The 17251-nt window shown below is 44.7% G+C and overlaps 1 protein-coding gene across 6 annotated transcripts in view; it reads right to left on the reverse strand.

Moving 5' to 3' along the window:
- Positions 1–17251, reverse strand: part of iqsec1a (IQ motif and Sec7 domain ArfGEF 1a) — a 92158-nt gene that overhangs the window by 29714 nt on the left and 45193 nt on the right. Inside the window, exon 1 of one of the 6 annotated variants that reach the window (XM_076741905.1) lies at positions 14225–15224. The exons of 4 other annotated variants lie outside the window; for them this stretch is intronic. In XM_076741905.1, the coding sequence (XP_076598020.1) occupies positions 14225–14301 (77 nt within the window). In that variant the 5' untranslated portion in view covers positions 14302–15224. Of the gene's footprint in view, positions 1–11528; positions 14183–14224; positions 15225–17251 lie in introns of those variants that run through there. One more of the 6 variants, XM_076741906.1, reaches the window with a different exon arrangement.

Consider the following 17251-nt stretch of genomic DNA (forward strand, 5'->3'; position numbering starts at 1 on the left):
ACTTGCCACTGTATGTTCATCAAGTAAGTCCCTACGAAGCAAAAGGTTTGACCAGTAATGACTGAGTGAAAGTGCTGCATCAGGATCCAGTTTGTCAAAGGAAATCCTCACTTTCTTTCTCTACAGCCCCCCCCACCAATCCACCCCCCAAACTCTGCACATGCAAGCATAAAACAACCTCCGCTCCAGACTGACTCATCAAAGAATGGACATGAGAAAACTCAAAGGGTCAGTTTACATGCGATAACAACGTCTCCCAGCCACAAAGAAAACTTGATCAGTTGTATTTAAATATTAATTGAAAGCCACAGTTGAAAGCCCCACAACAATGAAAGCCAAATTAAAAAAGAAATAATTGATGACTCCATTCTCTCTTGTTTATGCCTTCACTAGACGTATGTGTCGAAGTATTGGGAGGTTGAAAGTGAGCCAAAAGCAGAGTTTGGAAGCTTAAAAAAAAAAAGAAGAAAAACTACTAAATAGTCAGTGAATCATGTTCTCAAAGTTACAGACAACCGGAAAGCAATCAATCAAAGAACAAAAGCGCAGAGATAAAGCAGTCATCCTCAATCTTCGTTCCTTTAGCTCAAGAATGTGAAAGGAAACTGAGGAAACCTTTTGTGCTGAGAAATGGATTCATGTTGACATATTCCAGTGGAACAAGATGTCCTGAGTGTGCAGGTTCCATTCATACCACATTTCCACAAGACCTGATGGGTGCAAGTCAGCAGATCTTATATTTCAACATGTGAACCATTCAGGCTGGCTGGGTAGGACGTGAGGCCCGGCTTTACTGAGCGATAGAGACATTCTGAGAATAACAAGCAGACTCAAATCCGTGATAACAAACCTCTTGAGGAGCGGTTACGCAGCACCGTGTTTATTGTTTCATTTCTCTCAATGCCTCCCATAACCTCCACTTGAGACAGTGCCAAAGCATTTACAAGAAAAGAGGCTTGCACGGGGGGCACGTGGATTAATTCACCGTCTCTATGACAAAGTACCTGACAGCAGCTAATGTTATTTGGCTTCTATCTAATTCACACACAACCAAAGCTTATTGGACGGTTTCTGGCTCACAATGGAAGTCAATAACCACACAAGTCAGACTGGGGCGAGCTAAAGAAGAGCCAGCCGCCCGTACCATACATCAGTGTTTACACAGAGTTCACAACGCACCAGCCCGCATTGGAGGAGTTACAGAATAAAAAAATAAGACAAATTCTTGCCATTACTGAGGAATGGATTTCAAATGTAGAGTAAATCTGTCTGCTGCCTTGGCTGTATCCTTGGAGGTTTGATGTACGCTCCATAAAGCTTACTGTTTTATTGGCTAAAAGCACAGCTCGGGTCTCTGCAGGCTGCAGGGCACATCGATCTGCAGCCCCTCAATTACTTATTACAGCCCCCCCTCCCGGCTCTTAAAGCCCACAGGACAACTGGGTCTTCATGCCGTTGATTCTACGTATCACAAATCACGTGAAAATGCATTGTTTTTAACAAAAGCGATGAAGATGATGTCAGTGTGAGCCATACAATAAGCACCAAATACTGCTACTTTTTTCCTGAAGCATGACTTATTCTCGGTTTTCCATGATGCACACTTCCAAAATAAATGGGCTTGGACCAGGATGTGGAAATATCCAAGGGCAGAGAGGATGTTTCTCTACCTCCCATTTTCTGGGATCCCACAAACTCGTCTGAGAAGCCGAGGGCGCAGCCAGGAGACTGACGTGCTTTAACTTGTTGGTTTGGGTTACTGTGATTGAACGAAGACACGCCTGATTCTGTCATTTTAATCAACTGAACTTCCTAACAGCCTCAGGTGTCCATCAAAAACAGTAGGCTGTATCAGTAGACTGCGATTCTCACAACCACACGGTAATCTATGATTGACGTTAAAATCAACATGGGTCATATGAGAATGTTTTCTCTTTTGGTGGAGCTATTTCCTCAAGTTGCTCCCGCAGTACAGTTTGAATTCTGGGTGTTCACTTGGCCCTCTTTGATATATTGGTTTGGCAGAATTTCCCTCATTGAAAAAGAATATTTTGTCTATGGGAAAGAGTAGTCCGACACTGTTTAACATCTGGCCTCAGATTATGAGCTGCTGATATTCCCACATCTGCAGTTTTACTCTGGGAGACTGTGACCCCAGGTATGAAAGGCTGCAGGTAATGAGATACACCATATAAAGCACAAAAGCAAACAAAGTATTAGACATGAATTATTCTGGAGCCACATGTATGTATTTTATTTGTCCTTCACTCGGCTGGAGCAAATTGAGAGGAACACTGTTAAACATTTGGAGCCATGTTTCCGATCACTGGATGAATGAAAGTTCAATATTCACTCTGGTTTTAGCTCTGTTTTTGGTCTCTACCGACTCCCGAGAAATATATGTGTCTCTTTAGCCACTAAATGCTCCACTACATTCATCAGTTAGTCACCAACTTTGTTTTATTAGGTTTTTAGAGCCTTTCCACTGAAAACAGCTGCCTGCTGCAGCTGGAAACGGTGCTGGTGAGGGCAGTGAGAGTGAAAACTGTTAAGTTGGAGGTTGTAAAGCTGTGAGCTGAGAGATGCTGAAACGGGGGAACTGATGAGTCAGGTGGTAATTATCTGTGAATTCATCACTTCCAGCAACCCCTTTCACATTGTCATAGTTATTTGATCCATTGCTAACACAAAAATAGTTGTGGTATCCTTCATACAATCATGTGTTCACCAAGTGGTGAACCTCCCTCCATCCTCGCTTGTGAACGTCTGAGCCTTACATACCCAATCATGTTACTATCACCTGTTACCAATGAACCTGTTTACCTGTGGAATGTTCCAAACAGGTGTTTTTGGAGCATTCAAATTCAGAATAAGCAGATTTTTTTTTTTTTTTTTAACAAAAAAACAATGCAGCTGATGAGGTGATGATCAGTTGAGTATATGCAAATTATCACATTCTGTTTCAATTATGTTTTGTACAGCATCCCAACTTCTTTGAAATCGTTTTTCTATGCAGCTAACTACCCTGAAACCTCCCCATAAAAGCAGACACTGCTGTGGTTTGCAATATATCAAAGGGACATAGTCCAGTCAGTCTACATCAGCCTTCCAGATGTTTTCCCATCCCAGCTGTTCAACAAGTCCACTGTGTATAAATAAGGTCAATTGCCTCACTTAAACCTCTCACCAGTAGATTGTGCAACATACTACAAAGATGTTGCAGTGACAGCTGGGAGGTGCACTTTCAGAGGGAGGGACATGGTGAGTCAGCAGCACACTAACATCCTCAAACCAACCCTGATAACAGGAAGAGATACTTTTCCTTGTATAATCTGCTCGTGTGTTTTGGGAACTGAGCACTAAGAGCTCAGTCACCACTGCCGCTTTGAGCCACACAGAAAGGCCAGTGTGAGTGTGACAGGTTCACTTTATTGTCTGCTGGACCTCCTGTTCAAGCGTACGGACATCTGTTCAGCATAAGGTTAAGATGTTTTCTGGGAGATGCCCGCTCCTAAACATCACATTGAAGCAGCGTTGAGAGCTCAATTTAACTGCTTCCTATGTGGACACAGTACAGAATAATGAGCAGCGTACACAAAAAAGCCAGTTCACCGTTTCTGCCACTTACTTTGCATTGAATGATGAAACACCAAGGAATTCGGTGTAATAAAAAGCAATTGAGATTCATAGCTGCTGCACTGTGCCTAATTGTCCCTAAGGGGATTTCTGCCTTTTATTTGCTGTACCACAAAACATAACTCAGCAACGTCCTGCACCAGGACAACGAGATAACAATACATGTGACTTGATGGAGTGTAAACACACGGCAGAGAAAGAGGGGGCAGGGGATGATAAAAACGGACCGAGGGGGGGGGCCAGAGAGGAAAGGGCGAGTCGCACGCGATAAAGCCGGTGAAGCGGAGGCAAAGAAAAAGCAGCGTGCATGAGTACAGTGGAGCTCCAATCGCAATTCTCACGTACAGCATGACTCATGAGGGAGAAGCCGTCTCACGCTCTGTGCATCTAATAGGCTTTAATGATGTCCTCGCTAAGCCGTCCATTCTGTTAAGAGGTCTAATGAGAGCAAGTCCGGGTGGACTGTGGACACAAGCTCCTGGTGAACAATTGGGGAGAACAGATCCTCAGAGGTCCTGCTATAGCTTTCATAGAAAAGATGTCAACAGGATGCTTGACATGAGCAGGACAATCAGCAGGAATGTGCTGTGAGTCAGAGAGACGTTGGGATTGGAGGTGGGGGCTCAGCCAGTTCGAGAAGATGAGGGTGAGAGGGCCCAAAAAACAACCTGTCGGAGTTCTGTGGGGTATACAGCAGCTGGTAAACCACGTGTGTTTGCTTAAATATACAATGCACCTGTACAAAGATGGACTTTGACTCTAAATATGAGACACAAATGAAAACAAGCCTCTTCGCCTCCCTCCTGGCACCGTGCATCAGCGTGACCGTGACATCAGACTCCAGAGCAGCGCCGTTGGCTCCCCAGTGTACAACAGCCTTATGTCACACACTTTCCACACAAGTGCACCAATACACTCACATGTTCATCCATCCTTTTGTATCCATCCATCTCTCATGTAGGGCTGCAGCTAATCATTTTCATCTTTGACTAATCTCATTAATTTTCAGATTAAATGAGTCATTGTTTAGTCTATTAAACATCAGAAAATAGTGAGAGATGCTCATTCGCAACTTCCAAAAGCCCGAGGTGACGTCTTTACGTGGGTTGTTACGTCCCAACAAATGCCTAAAAACAAACAAAGGTATTCAATCTAAGAAAATCGCTCATATTTGAGAAGCTGGAAACAAAGAATGTTTCTTTTGCTTGATTAATGACAAACACAATTATCAAAACTGCTGGTAATTCCTTTTCTGCAGTGCCACTCTCATGCCAGCACGCCAGCTCACCACACTCCTGCGGTGTCTGAGAATGTATGCAGCTGCTGTCTCTCTTACAGAGCCTATATGAACAACAGCCAGAGAGCACACACACACACACACACACACACACACACACCTTCAGCGTAAAGCCCACCTACCTCTACACATCTGTGTCCGGGTTGCCCCCGTACAGTATAAAACAAGATCCGGGCTTTGATGACAAATTGCTACGGCTCTTCACAGAGAGGTTTGGTAATCATGGTTACTGGAACACCAGCAAGCTCCGTCAGGCACAGGAGACTGGGAACCTCCATCTGACTGATTTACTCTCCACTAATCAGCACATTCCCCTGAACGTCAATGAAAAGAGGAGGCTCTCCTCACACAGAGCACCCTCCCCCTGCCTCGCTTATCAGCCTCACTCAGCTGTGTCTCTCGCAGCCTCACTCTTTCTTTGAATCTCTCTCTTTCTTTCATTCGCCCATCTCTCACTCTCTCCACCATCAGCTGTCCCCTTCGTTCTCACCCCTCAACATGCCTCCACCCTGGTCTGTGCTCATTTATTCAGCTGCTGTGATGTTGATGTCTGCTGTTCGGTGGGGACATGTCCCGAGTCTGTGTGTTGCAGCTCTGCAAGGTCACTCCCAACCACCACCCCCCCCACCCCCCTGCTCTTCAGGACACATGGTGTTGCCGAAGGCGAAATCTGAGCTCTCAGCCAGAACACATCTTCAGACAGGCCGAGCGCAATCCAACCATGCAGTTAGATAACAGGTCATCTAACAATCTCTCCGTAGCTGCAGAGGAATCGGAATATAATTTACACTTACTTGCATTTTAAAACATAACAGGCATCAAAATGTGTCATTACTGGCAGAGCAAAGAAAGAGCAAAGATTCAGAGATTTGAATGCATTTTGTTTTCTAGCCTGTTGCTCCACATATTTTTAAGACAGAAATCATAGCATTGTGAGTCATTCTACTGAAAAAAATACTACTTCTGCACTTCGCTAAAATCACTATTATATCAGACCAGTTCAATAAACCTTGGCAGTGAGTCTAACTGGGAGAAAAGCCAGAGAAACAGGCTCCAAGGCTGCAGCAGCCTCTGTGGGACTCCAGACAATGCAAGAGCCCCCATCTGCCTTAATTTGTCTTCTCTCCACTCACCCATGGCTCACAGTTGCATTAAGGACTGCTCATTTGTTTGACTTAAAATATCAGCCATTGTTTAATTACTTAGCTCTCTGCCCTTGACTTGCTCACAGCAGAATGCCTGAATCAACTGAATGAATGGCCATGACAGGGAGACAACTTCGACGGGTAACGTTATCTGTTTCTTTATGAAAAATGCAGTCAAAGCCGCGGACTGTGCACAGAGTGGGAGGGAGATTAACATAAGACCAATATCAAGTGGTCACAGGAGGTTTTCTCAGACCTCCAGGCTGATATCAGCCCTGAGGTCTCTCTGCCAACAGATGGTGCTAGCGTACAGTCAACGCTGCACTGAGAGTGATGTAGCGTTTAGGGATATAGGACTGATCAAAAGACTCCCACTCGTCTTCATCAAGACGGGGCAAGGGAACAAGTTGACGTAAAGTAGAGCAGCAGTGGGAGGGTTACTGTTTTAAAAGGGGGGAAAATGTGCATAGAAAATGGAGTTAAAGCCAGGGCTACAGATCTGAAGCTCCCCAGGGAGCTCATTTAGGCTGCAGGCAGACATGTTCGGGTCTGAATGAGGAGACAGGTTTGATCTCTTAGATGAATTTGTCATAAATGACTCTTGAATTCCAGCCTTGAGTCTCCAATCTGGGTAAAAAGCCCTGACACTTACAGTAAGTTGAAATAAAAATAATGACACTGATGATCAATAATTCAGCTCCTGCAGACCACTGATTCATTGTCTGTGGTCAGATTAATTCAAAATAAAAATCAATACAGGCCGACAATATCTGTACGGAAAGAATGAACGTTGGTGAATGACGTCACAGGGAGGAAGTCATGTGACTATGGGAACCTGACAGACACATGAGATGCGTCTCTGCGGACGAGGCCTCATAGATTGAAAGCAGGATTCATCACAATCACATGCACGTGCACAGATCTCTGAGGCCAGTTGTCAAGGCAACAGCCCAGGCTGAAAAAAATAAGCAATGTCCATAGAAGATATAGATGCCCGTGTATACGAGCAGGAACACAGGCCTGTATTTACACACAGCTCAAAGCAATTAGTCCAATCAGGATAAACGTTTAATGACTGTTTACCAGCCACAGTCCCAGCCTCCCTGACAGCATGGTTATTTCACTCTCATGCAGGGACGTGTGCTAATTTCACAAGTCTTGGGCCCACGCAATGCATGCAAAATAATTCCTGATCAAATATTAGTTCAGGGGGGAAAAAAGCTACATTCTGCTTTTAATCAACCTTAAATAACAGAGCCACAGATTATACATACAACGCATGTTCCCACTCCCACTGGTGCTGCAAATGATTCATGTTCTTATGACATTAGCGTTGAGAATCTTGGACAATGATGTTCTAATGTGTAGTCCCATGCCCAGAGCAGTATTTTATCCATTTATTCACATATTCATTGCAGGCTGAGACAGAGCTGAAAGCCCCCAAAGGGACCACTCTGTTTTATAGAGTAAATGTGCTTTCGTGCCATTATCAACTCCCCCCGTCCCCTGACCCTACCCCACCTCGCTCATTTCTGACATAAATCAAAACACACTCTGGATAATGAGGGTCTGCTTTGTCACAGAAAAGAGTTGGTGGATTAGCGGCAATTACCAACCTGAGCTGTGGAGGCTCAGCTTGTTCACAGCTGCTACAGCGGTGCAGGTAAAGGACGGTGTACACACACTAATTCCCATTCATAGCAAAGCACTGAGAGAGATTGGCGATAAAGATCTGAAGACTACGCAAGCCAGCCTTTGGTTTCCGCAGCAGAACACCAAATTGGGTTGTAATTTCAATAATGAGCTGTTCTTTTTTACTCTCCGTCTGCATGTGCTTACATATCTGTATGTGAATCAATCATTGCGCACAAACTGCATGATGCATGTATGCATCTGTGCATGTGCAAGAGCACGCACATGGTGTGAAGACCACAAGGTGCAGAGTGTGTATAGAAGAGCTGCAGTGCAGCAGCATGAGCTCATCACTCTTCTCTTCTCCCCCTCCTCCTTTACTGCCCCCCCCCCCTCCATCCCACCCCTCCTCACGCTTGCCATTACATAAGTTAATGCAGCACACACCCTCATTATTCTCCAGGCAGGCGCTGTGAAGAGATGCAAAGGAATATGTCATCAAAAGTAGAATAACAGTGAAAAAACACAGAAACAGACAGCGCCTGTGTTTCCCTCTGAGCATTTCACAGTCCCCCCACTGATCACGAAGAGCAGAGCAGAGCGGAGCAGAGGCAGCACACATTTTGACCGTGCTTTAATCACACATATAACACGTACAAAAAGGACGAAACAAAAGCATTACAGAAACAAGACCGTTTTTCCTAACGTACGCATTTTTATTTGTACTGTGTGCATTTTCCCCATCAGACACCTCAATAAACACCCTGAACATGAAAAGCACTCTCTCCCTCTAGAGGGTGGCATTCTTGAGCATTAGAGTAAACAAACTGGCTTCCTCAGATGATTAGCATTTCAAAAGCTGCACAGCTTAGCATGAGCAGTGTAGATACTGCAGCAGAGGCAACGTTCCCAAATATATTCTCCCATAATGTTGCAACCCTGCAGCAGCAGGATGGGAGGTGAAGAGACCGTGACACTGTCGTTTATTCTCCAGCCTTTCCCTTAGGTCACACCGCATTAGCCCATTCATTATGATCACAATTTCAGCAAAGCTGTTGTAGAAAAAGTATTCTTAAAAGGTAACATAAAGAAGAGAAAATATCCTCCCACACAATGCTGATGTCCCTCTGGGAGAGACACAAGTGTAAATTATTCAGTGGTGTGGACACTGCCTGCAACTTAAGCATAGATCAGAAGGAGCCTGTGCATGTAGTGTTTCAGATGTCAGGCGCACCAAAGCGCAAACACGCTGTTTTTCTGATCACGGCGACTGATTAAAAAAAACCTGCATAATGATGCACCCCACCGTGCAAGCCAGCCCATGGCAATAGTCTGATGATACAGATCGTTGCAGTGTAAACCTATTTTCCACTGGATAAGCATTTGGACAAGCATGAGTGCAAAAACACGACTTACAAACAGGTGAGCAGAAATACGCTGAATCAACTATGAACACCTACATCTGGGCTTGGCACCAGTTGGCGTGACTGTGGTCCACCTCTGCAGATGAATACTATAATTACAAGAGGAACATTACTACGAATTTATTCTATTCAGCACTGAGTGTACGAGGCAAGAAAACCAGCTGACTCTTCTGTTATGGCTAACTGCAAATTGAAACCACCATAACACCCTCTTCACATCTCCATCGTCCTGACATTTCTGACCAGAAATACAGCCTCCATCCGAGACACGTCTAAGCTTTTCCACCCTGGAGAGTATTTTTTCACTCACCACAGTGGAACTGCAAGCTCGCTTTGGCAGGTTGCTATTTTTCCATTACAAGAAGTTCCTCTCAGCCCCCCCTCCCAAAAAAGACCTCACTTGTCATAAAGCCAGCGTACCAAAGCGGGCGACCAACAAAAGGGTCAGCGCCTGGTCTCATTTAATCTACGAGCATGATGTTGAATCACCCACTCTTCAGCACGATAGGTCCAGTTCAGGCCAACACCGATTTGTGCTAACGTCCCCAGAGTTAAGTCCCATTGGAGCCATTTACCTACTACGAAGCAGCTCAGCTCTGTCAGGAGGTGTTTAACATCCCAGTTCATTCAGATGAGACTCTGCAGAGCTTCCTCCTCTACTCCGTCCCATGGATATCCACTATGGGACGGGGAAGCACGAGTGACATGCTCCAGATCCACACACATTAAATAAGTAATGCTCTCTCGTCGTACTCTCTGACACAGAACCAGTCAGATCAGAGGTAGCCTGGTGTCTACAGTGTCACTGCCACAGGTTTCCTGTCATGAATCGCCTCGTTACTTGAATCATCTGGGCATTTAGCAGGTTAGCATTAGCATTCAGAGTGTTTACCTCTGGCTCAAAAGACTTGTTTGTTTGTTTTTTTCTTTTCCCATGCTTCATCGTGGAGAAGTGGGATCAGAGGGGGAAACAAAAGGATAGACAGCAAAGAGAGAGGGGAATCTAAGGACTGGATGAGTAAGGAGGAGCTCAGTCTGGACAGTTACTGTCAGCCCAATCTGGCAACAGTCCAATCAGAGACCAAAAACCTGCCCAATAGCCTTAAGAGTAGCCCAGTTTTTTAAATTTCCATTTAAAAAAAGGGTGTTTTTGGTCTCTCCTTTTGGTTTATCAGTAGAATTAAACCACAGTTACAATAAAATAAAATTTAAGTTTTTTGTTGGGTTGCATTAAAAGTTTTTCACTCATATGAAGACTTTACATCACAGAATAATCTGGAACTGGAAAAAAGTGTCAACTAGTTGTAATAAACTGAAATGGTTATCAGCTATCAGTCATTGGGTGTCAAGCTGAGCTTACTGAACTCACAGTCCACTCAGTCTTCATCATACTTATCAGATGAGAGGAGGGCTTGATTTACTGGAAAACAGCCTAACTTTTTGTCCGTGGAAACCAGCCCAAAACTATTTTTACCCATCTGTTTAAATAAATAGTTGCCCAGTTGGGCAGATAAGTGTCTGTGATAATATTACAAACACTGGCTTATTTATTGCGATTAGATTTTCAAGCTCTTAAATATCTTTATCGGTTGGAAATGTTTCTAATATTTCTATAATAAATAATATTAATGTAGGAATATTGTTCAGTAGTATGCATATACTTCATGTTTGAGTGGATGACTGATTTGCCTGCTAGTAAAGAGAAAAACAAACAAAAAAGCAACAACATGAACGGCAATAAAAAGGCAGTTTAAAGAAAAAATGGGACACAGATTATATGAAAGGCCTGGATGTTTGGGGAAGTCAACATTGTGTGAATTACGGAAGTACTTTTGAGTTCCCCTGCAGACTACGTGAGTATAATCACAGGCTGAATGACATTCACAGGTTGAATGTCACAGAAAGTCACAAAGGAAGACACATATTTTCCCAATTAATCACATAAATCCGTCACTGTGGATTCTGGATAATGAGAGGCAGAAAGAAAAGAGAGACATTTGAATCCTGCATGTCAGAGGACATTCCTGCTCCACACTTCTGAGGTAGGACAAAGTTAAGTGATAATAAGGCTTTAAAAAGATGAACAAAGAACAGCCAGATTATTCTTAAAGTCTGTATTATCACAGGCACGTCCTTGATAGAGCAGACTGCCCAGAAAGACCTTGAAAATGTCTTTTCTCCTCACTGCCTTCTTCAGCTGTGTGCCAGTGATAATATATTTCCATGGCTGTGGAAAGGAAACCACCGAGCTCAAGCATATAGACAGGAATGTTATTTGATTGGTCGGACGTCAGAAATATCTGCACAGACTGCTGCGGTCAGTCAGAAAGACAACCGCCACTTATACTGCAGGCCGCTGCCATCCGCACTGGTCAACGCCAGATGGTCTCCTACCTTATAGTTCGGCTGGTAATGCAGTACTTCCACATCGCATTCCATATGGCAGTGACATCACCAGAGGCATCAGACATGCCCGAAAAAAATGCACATGGCACTAAGAGGAAGTTTCAGCAAAGTTTAAAAAACACAAAACTGCAGCAACTCCCCCCTAAAAGAGCCACAAAAAGTACAGTCTGTGCTCACTGCCTTCCCGACCACAAATTACACCCCACGTCCTTCACTTTCCATAGAAAACCCACAGAGAAATTCATTCTTTCGCTGTTAAAGTTACTTCGTCTGTGCCTTTTTTCGAAGCTCTCCAAAGCCTCGTTTATGCTGGGCTCAGGGTTGCTGCTCTAGCAAGCTGCCTGATGACCAAGTAAGGTAAAGGCCCAGTACATATAGCAGAAGAAAATCATCCCTCTTCTCAACAAAAGCTCTCCACCCACAACGAACCACACACCAGTCCTCTTTCTCCTCTCTGCAGACTCCCCTTCCTTTGTTTTCTTCCTTTTCGTGCCGTCCAATGCAATCTTTAACTCATCTGGTGCTCCCCAATGGTCATGGGCAGGGCCTGGGTTGTGTGTTTGATGTGTGCTTGTGTTTGTGTGGAAGTGACTGTGTGAGAGAGAGAGAGACACAGAATCAGAGTGAAAGAGATAGATGGGGAGATAGAAAGAGCATGAGAGGGCTTTCAGTCGCTGTGTGTATGGTAATACTTGGGCCTGAGTCCAACAATCACACTACTCTCAATGGGAAGGCCACGCAGGAGGGAGGGTGAGCCCCAGTTCAGCAGCTGGGAGAGGCTGTTTTGAGTTACTACACTGACCTTACTTTAACAACACAGTCTCAGTCCTGGGATACAATCTGTGTTACACTGAAGCCTGAGCGATGTAATGAGTTACACCCAATGACCAGGATATTCCAGTAACTCCACAGGATTAGACGCATAATGAGTTATTCACAGTGTGTGGAAAAACAATATCAACAATCAGCCTAAATAATTCCAAAGCCCACTGAGTCATAGACTGAGATCGGCCATTTGCAGCAGAAAATTTAATTATTTAGAAATAAGCAGAGCATGCAACTTTTGATTTGAGATGCACTACAAATTCAAAAATCAGACTAAAAAAGAGGACTATAATACACCGCAGGCATGTGGTGTTGAGGTAGCGCCTCCAGCTGGGGGGGGGGGGGGGTTCCCCTGAAGCCTACGTGCAAAGAAGAGTTGCCAGCTAAATCCGTGATACATTATTAATGAATCATGCACATACTGTATTCTCACCTTCAGCATACTAATGCTTATGACAAACTGTGTGTTTATATATGTCTGAAGGCATTAGCATATAGAGATGTGACAGAAGGCAGGTGCCCCCGAATTTCACAGATCCTGTGTTCACACCGCAGCTCGCAGCTTCTGCCTCAGACATCAAACATCTGCACGGCGGCATGTGCATGAAGGAAAACACCTCTGAAAACATAGCCGGTCAGATCCTTTTGGTGTAGCGGGAGGAAACTGGACCAAAAATATTGTAGCTCTCGTCCGTGCAACTGCAAAAGCCGGGATCTAAGTTATGTTGAACAACAGTGCGGTAACAATTCTGAGGAAGTACAGTCCTTTGAAGCTGAAATTGCAGCTTGAAATACACATGTGAGATTACAGAGCATCATTGAGCTGAAAGTGAAGACCACCCAAACATTAAAGGAACCTTTATCGTAGCGGAAACCCCATTTATGTCTGTCTTTTTCTTTGCATCTAAAACAGATAGTGGTTGTTTTGTGCAATCTCAGTTCAAGGAGGTATGGAATGTGGAGCATGAGATATCTGTGTCGTGATAGGCAGTCAAAGACATGAGAGGGTTTTTTTCTTTTTTTTTTTTATACTGGTCTCAACACAGCAGCAGGGGGATGGGGTGAGTAATTTACACAGTGTGAGAGAGGAGTGTGCACCTTTTGAACATACCTGGAAGCTGCTTTAATATGTTGGATTTAAAGGAAATCTTCAAGGTGTTATATATCTTGCATCCTCTCATTCACTCCCCTGATCTATGGTTTAAAGTGTTACCAAATGACATTAAATGTGACGATGGGACTGACATGTTGTGGTGAAAGAAGAGTAAATCCCAAAGCTCATTATGGATTCAACAAAAATGGATTTCTTTTCCATCGTTGATGCGAGCCGCATCAAGCTGGACTCAGTAATCAGGCGTAGATGATGCAGTAGGTGAAAGGTGAATGAGCAGAGGTACCCACAGGACAGGAATGAATGAATTCACTCAGCGCTGGCTCATCTCGGTCTTTTCAGCAGTGCCAACGCGAAACAGACAACCGACACAAACAAGATCATTCTAAGTGCCAAGTTACTTAACCAAGTGCTTCTACAAAATAACAGCCGTAACCTGGTTCGCTCTGAGAAATCGATAATGGTTCAGCCAGCTCGCGCACCCCTGAGTAATGTCTCTCTCAGTCAGCCGGTTTGTCAGCGTGCAGGGCTGAGCACCGCAACAGTTTCTCTATCAATCAGCCATGCTAGAGCCTGTTTTAAAACATATTGATTCGCTTAATGCTGGGAGTGCTTCGGCACAAGCAGCAACATCAACAAGCTGACAGCACCCTGATGATTATGAGTTGTCCAGAACGCTGAGCGCAAGAAGTATGAGACATGATCCAAGTCGAACATGACTGCAGAAAGCAGCCATTTTTAAACATACCTCTTATAAAAGTTGTTGTGCGGGTGCAGGCACAGCACATGCCAGTAATCCAGGCAAAACGCTTTGAACTTCCACATCCTCGGCTCAGACAATCAGCGGGGCAGAACGGCAGTGGGATCCAGCAACGTGAAAAGGCACCATGGCATCACAAGAGCAGGACCCTGCTCATTTCTTCAGCCAGCAAACCCCTGGCGTGGACGTCGGATCTGTCCTCCGCTGGAGCTCCAGCCTCGCCGCTGCCACTGGATGACGGGCTGAGTGGTTTTAACCCGCCCAGAACGACAACATTACTCCTGGACCTGTCTCAGTCATCACCGACCCAGGAAGCCAGGCCTTCTAGGAACTCTCTGTAGGGTTGATTTGGACCCAGTATTACCGCTCACGATCCACCTCCCAAAATAAGCTCTATTTTGGCTGCTCCGGCACTGTTTTAGCTCCTATCCAGGTCAGTGAGTCTGTCCTCTGTGCCAGTCCCTAAACACAGTGCGTCAGCCCAGGATCCTCTGAGACATCATGGCTACAGCCGGAGCTCTGCACCGCTCCGGCAGGCACAGGTAGTGGAATGTGTAGGAGCGCAGATACGAGGAGGAGTCCTCCAAAACTCGCTCATCCCTGTTTGAACAGGCACAGACTCAACAGGGATCATCAATGGCCTCCTCGTCTGTCTGTGTCTCTGCTGCAAGAACAAACTTTCTAAAGACTGGGTCTTTTCTCTCACCCTCAGCGTGACTCTTCCTTCAGACTGACACCATCCTTCTCCTCCTTTTCTCCTTCCTCCAGTGAAATCCTGAACCTTCTCTCCTCCTATCTCTGTCCCCCTTCTCCTGATCCTCTCCCTCTTGCTCTCTCTGTCTCCCTCTGTCTCTTACAGCTGCTGCCATCCACACAGGACCTCCCAGAAATGTGCCGATTCTGGTTGCTGGGCAACACTACCGTACTACTGAAGCTTCAAATGGAAGCCCTGCAGAGCAGCCTGTGATTGGCTGGCTTTTCAGCGGGGAGGGGCTGCTGCAATGTTGTATGACCACATGAGTTTATACACATGCTTTGTTCAAATAAATATGAGCTTCGAGTGCTCTCGTGTCAGTGTCTAGCAAAGGAAATGTTGTATTATTTGACTCATCAAGGTCACGGATGAATTACACAAAACCCACTGCACCTCTTGTGCTTGAGCAAATTCTCTGTAATGGTCAATAGAGTGATTCATGAACTGAATTAAACAGCAAGTCTGAGAGACGAATGGTGCAGCAGCAGAGAGAAGGTGGTGAAATTGAATTTTCAGGGTGTCGAACTGGGATCAAAGAAGTGTATCTTCATTAGCAGCGTGTGCAAACGCGCTGCAGCACTTATAGGAGCTATACGACACATAAAATGCTCCTCTCTTTACTTGCCAAAGGGGGTTTTGCATTTGAACACAAGCGCAGCGCTGTTCTTTCTCCGCCTGAGATGCAGTGCCACCCAGTCCCGGCAGTCATGGGAAAGGGGCGTGGGAGGGCCTCTCATCAACATTCAGCCACTGTCAGTGTCCACACACAAACACTGGAAACACCACGTATTTACACAAACAAGCAGAGTCGCATATGCAAACACAAACGCACAAATAAACAAACACGCATTAATGTGTGTGCATATATACACATTAACACGCTAATTGGCATAGTTAGATCTGTTCCGTCTCCACATGACTCTTTTAATACACCTCCTGGCACAATATGGGCTTCCTCTGTTTTCCCGAGCAGAGATATAGAAAGGCCAGAGCGGCACAAAGGCTGCGCTGAGAGCCTGTGTGAACAGCAGGGATGCTAAGGAATTAATTAATCTACACACCATTCATGAGCCTTTTGTCACAATTCAGGCCTCCTGATTTACACACATCTCACAGAAAATGACCACACACTGACAGAGTCTTTCATCTGTGCTCTTCATCTCAATTCGCCTTGATGAAAAACTGCTTTCAGCGAGTTAATATTTCACCTTCTCCCTACATAAGAAGTGTGATTATCTTCCTGTTTAAATGTCTGCACTTTAATGGTTTCACATGACTTTTTGGGGAGTGAAGACACATTTAGAGCAGATTATCAGATAACATTTAGCGATGGAGGCTAATGCCGGAGATAAAAATCAACCAACCACAGTTACAGCCGCGTTTAAAAAGGTGAATGACTGCACTTCAAGCTTCAGCAGTGCAATGCACTTCTCACCATTTCCAAAAGCACATTCTGGCTGTTGTTCATCCTGATGGTTTACTTATATGGGTCATGCCAGATGGAGAACCTTTTTAGTTTCTAATTCGTGTGAAGTTGCCTTCAGTGGGCAGTGTGGGTGGAAACCCCACTGTTTCTGTGTGCAGAGCATTCCCTGTCAAAGGCAAAGAAGAGCAATTATTGCAGCACGAACTGGCATAAAACACAGATGACTGTGATTCAAGCGCACATGACAGGCTGCTTTTTGTTTTTTTCAGATGTGTATACAAACACAATAGGATATGACTTAACAAGTAGATGGATAGAGTGGTCGACATGGCATGCATTAGGATGTCCATATGTGTGTGCACTGGTGCGTGCGTGTGTGCTTTAAAGTGCCTGCTAGATGAACATTCTTTCCACTTATCACAATACACGCCTCCACCTCCACTTAAGTTTTGCTATGAGTTAATACTGTGTGTTAACGTGTGCAGGCTGTCAGCATTTTCCAGTGTTTGACAGGGGCGAGTATCCAGCGACAAATTACTCACTGACATTTGTTAAAAAGGTAAGAATGGCAGCGACAGAAAATATGAGAGTAAAGACGGTGCAACAAAGGTCCTCACTGGACGTTACAGTTACATGGTCACATGGTAAGCATGTCAGTCTAGGCCACCAGGACTCACTCTGTCACCTTTAATTTTGATGATCGTTTCCACTCGTGATATCAACATGAACCTGTTATGTCAGTGCATTTTTGCAGAGGTCAAAGTCAAGGTCCATTATGAAATGGGTGACATAAAGCCAACAGAAACAGTTCCAAACAAAAAACACCGGGACAAAA

This window comes from Chaetodon auriga, chromosome 10, assembly GCF_051107435.1.
Source record: "Chaetodon auriga isolate fChaAug3 chromosome 10, fChaAug3.hap1, whole genome shotgun sequence".
Classification (NCBI taxonomy): Eukaryota; Metazoa; Chordata; class Actinopteri; order Chaetodontiformes; family Chaetodontidae; genus Chaetodon; species Chaetodon auriga.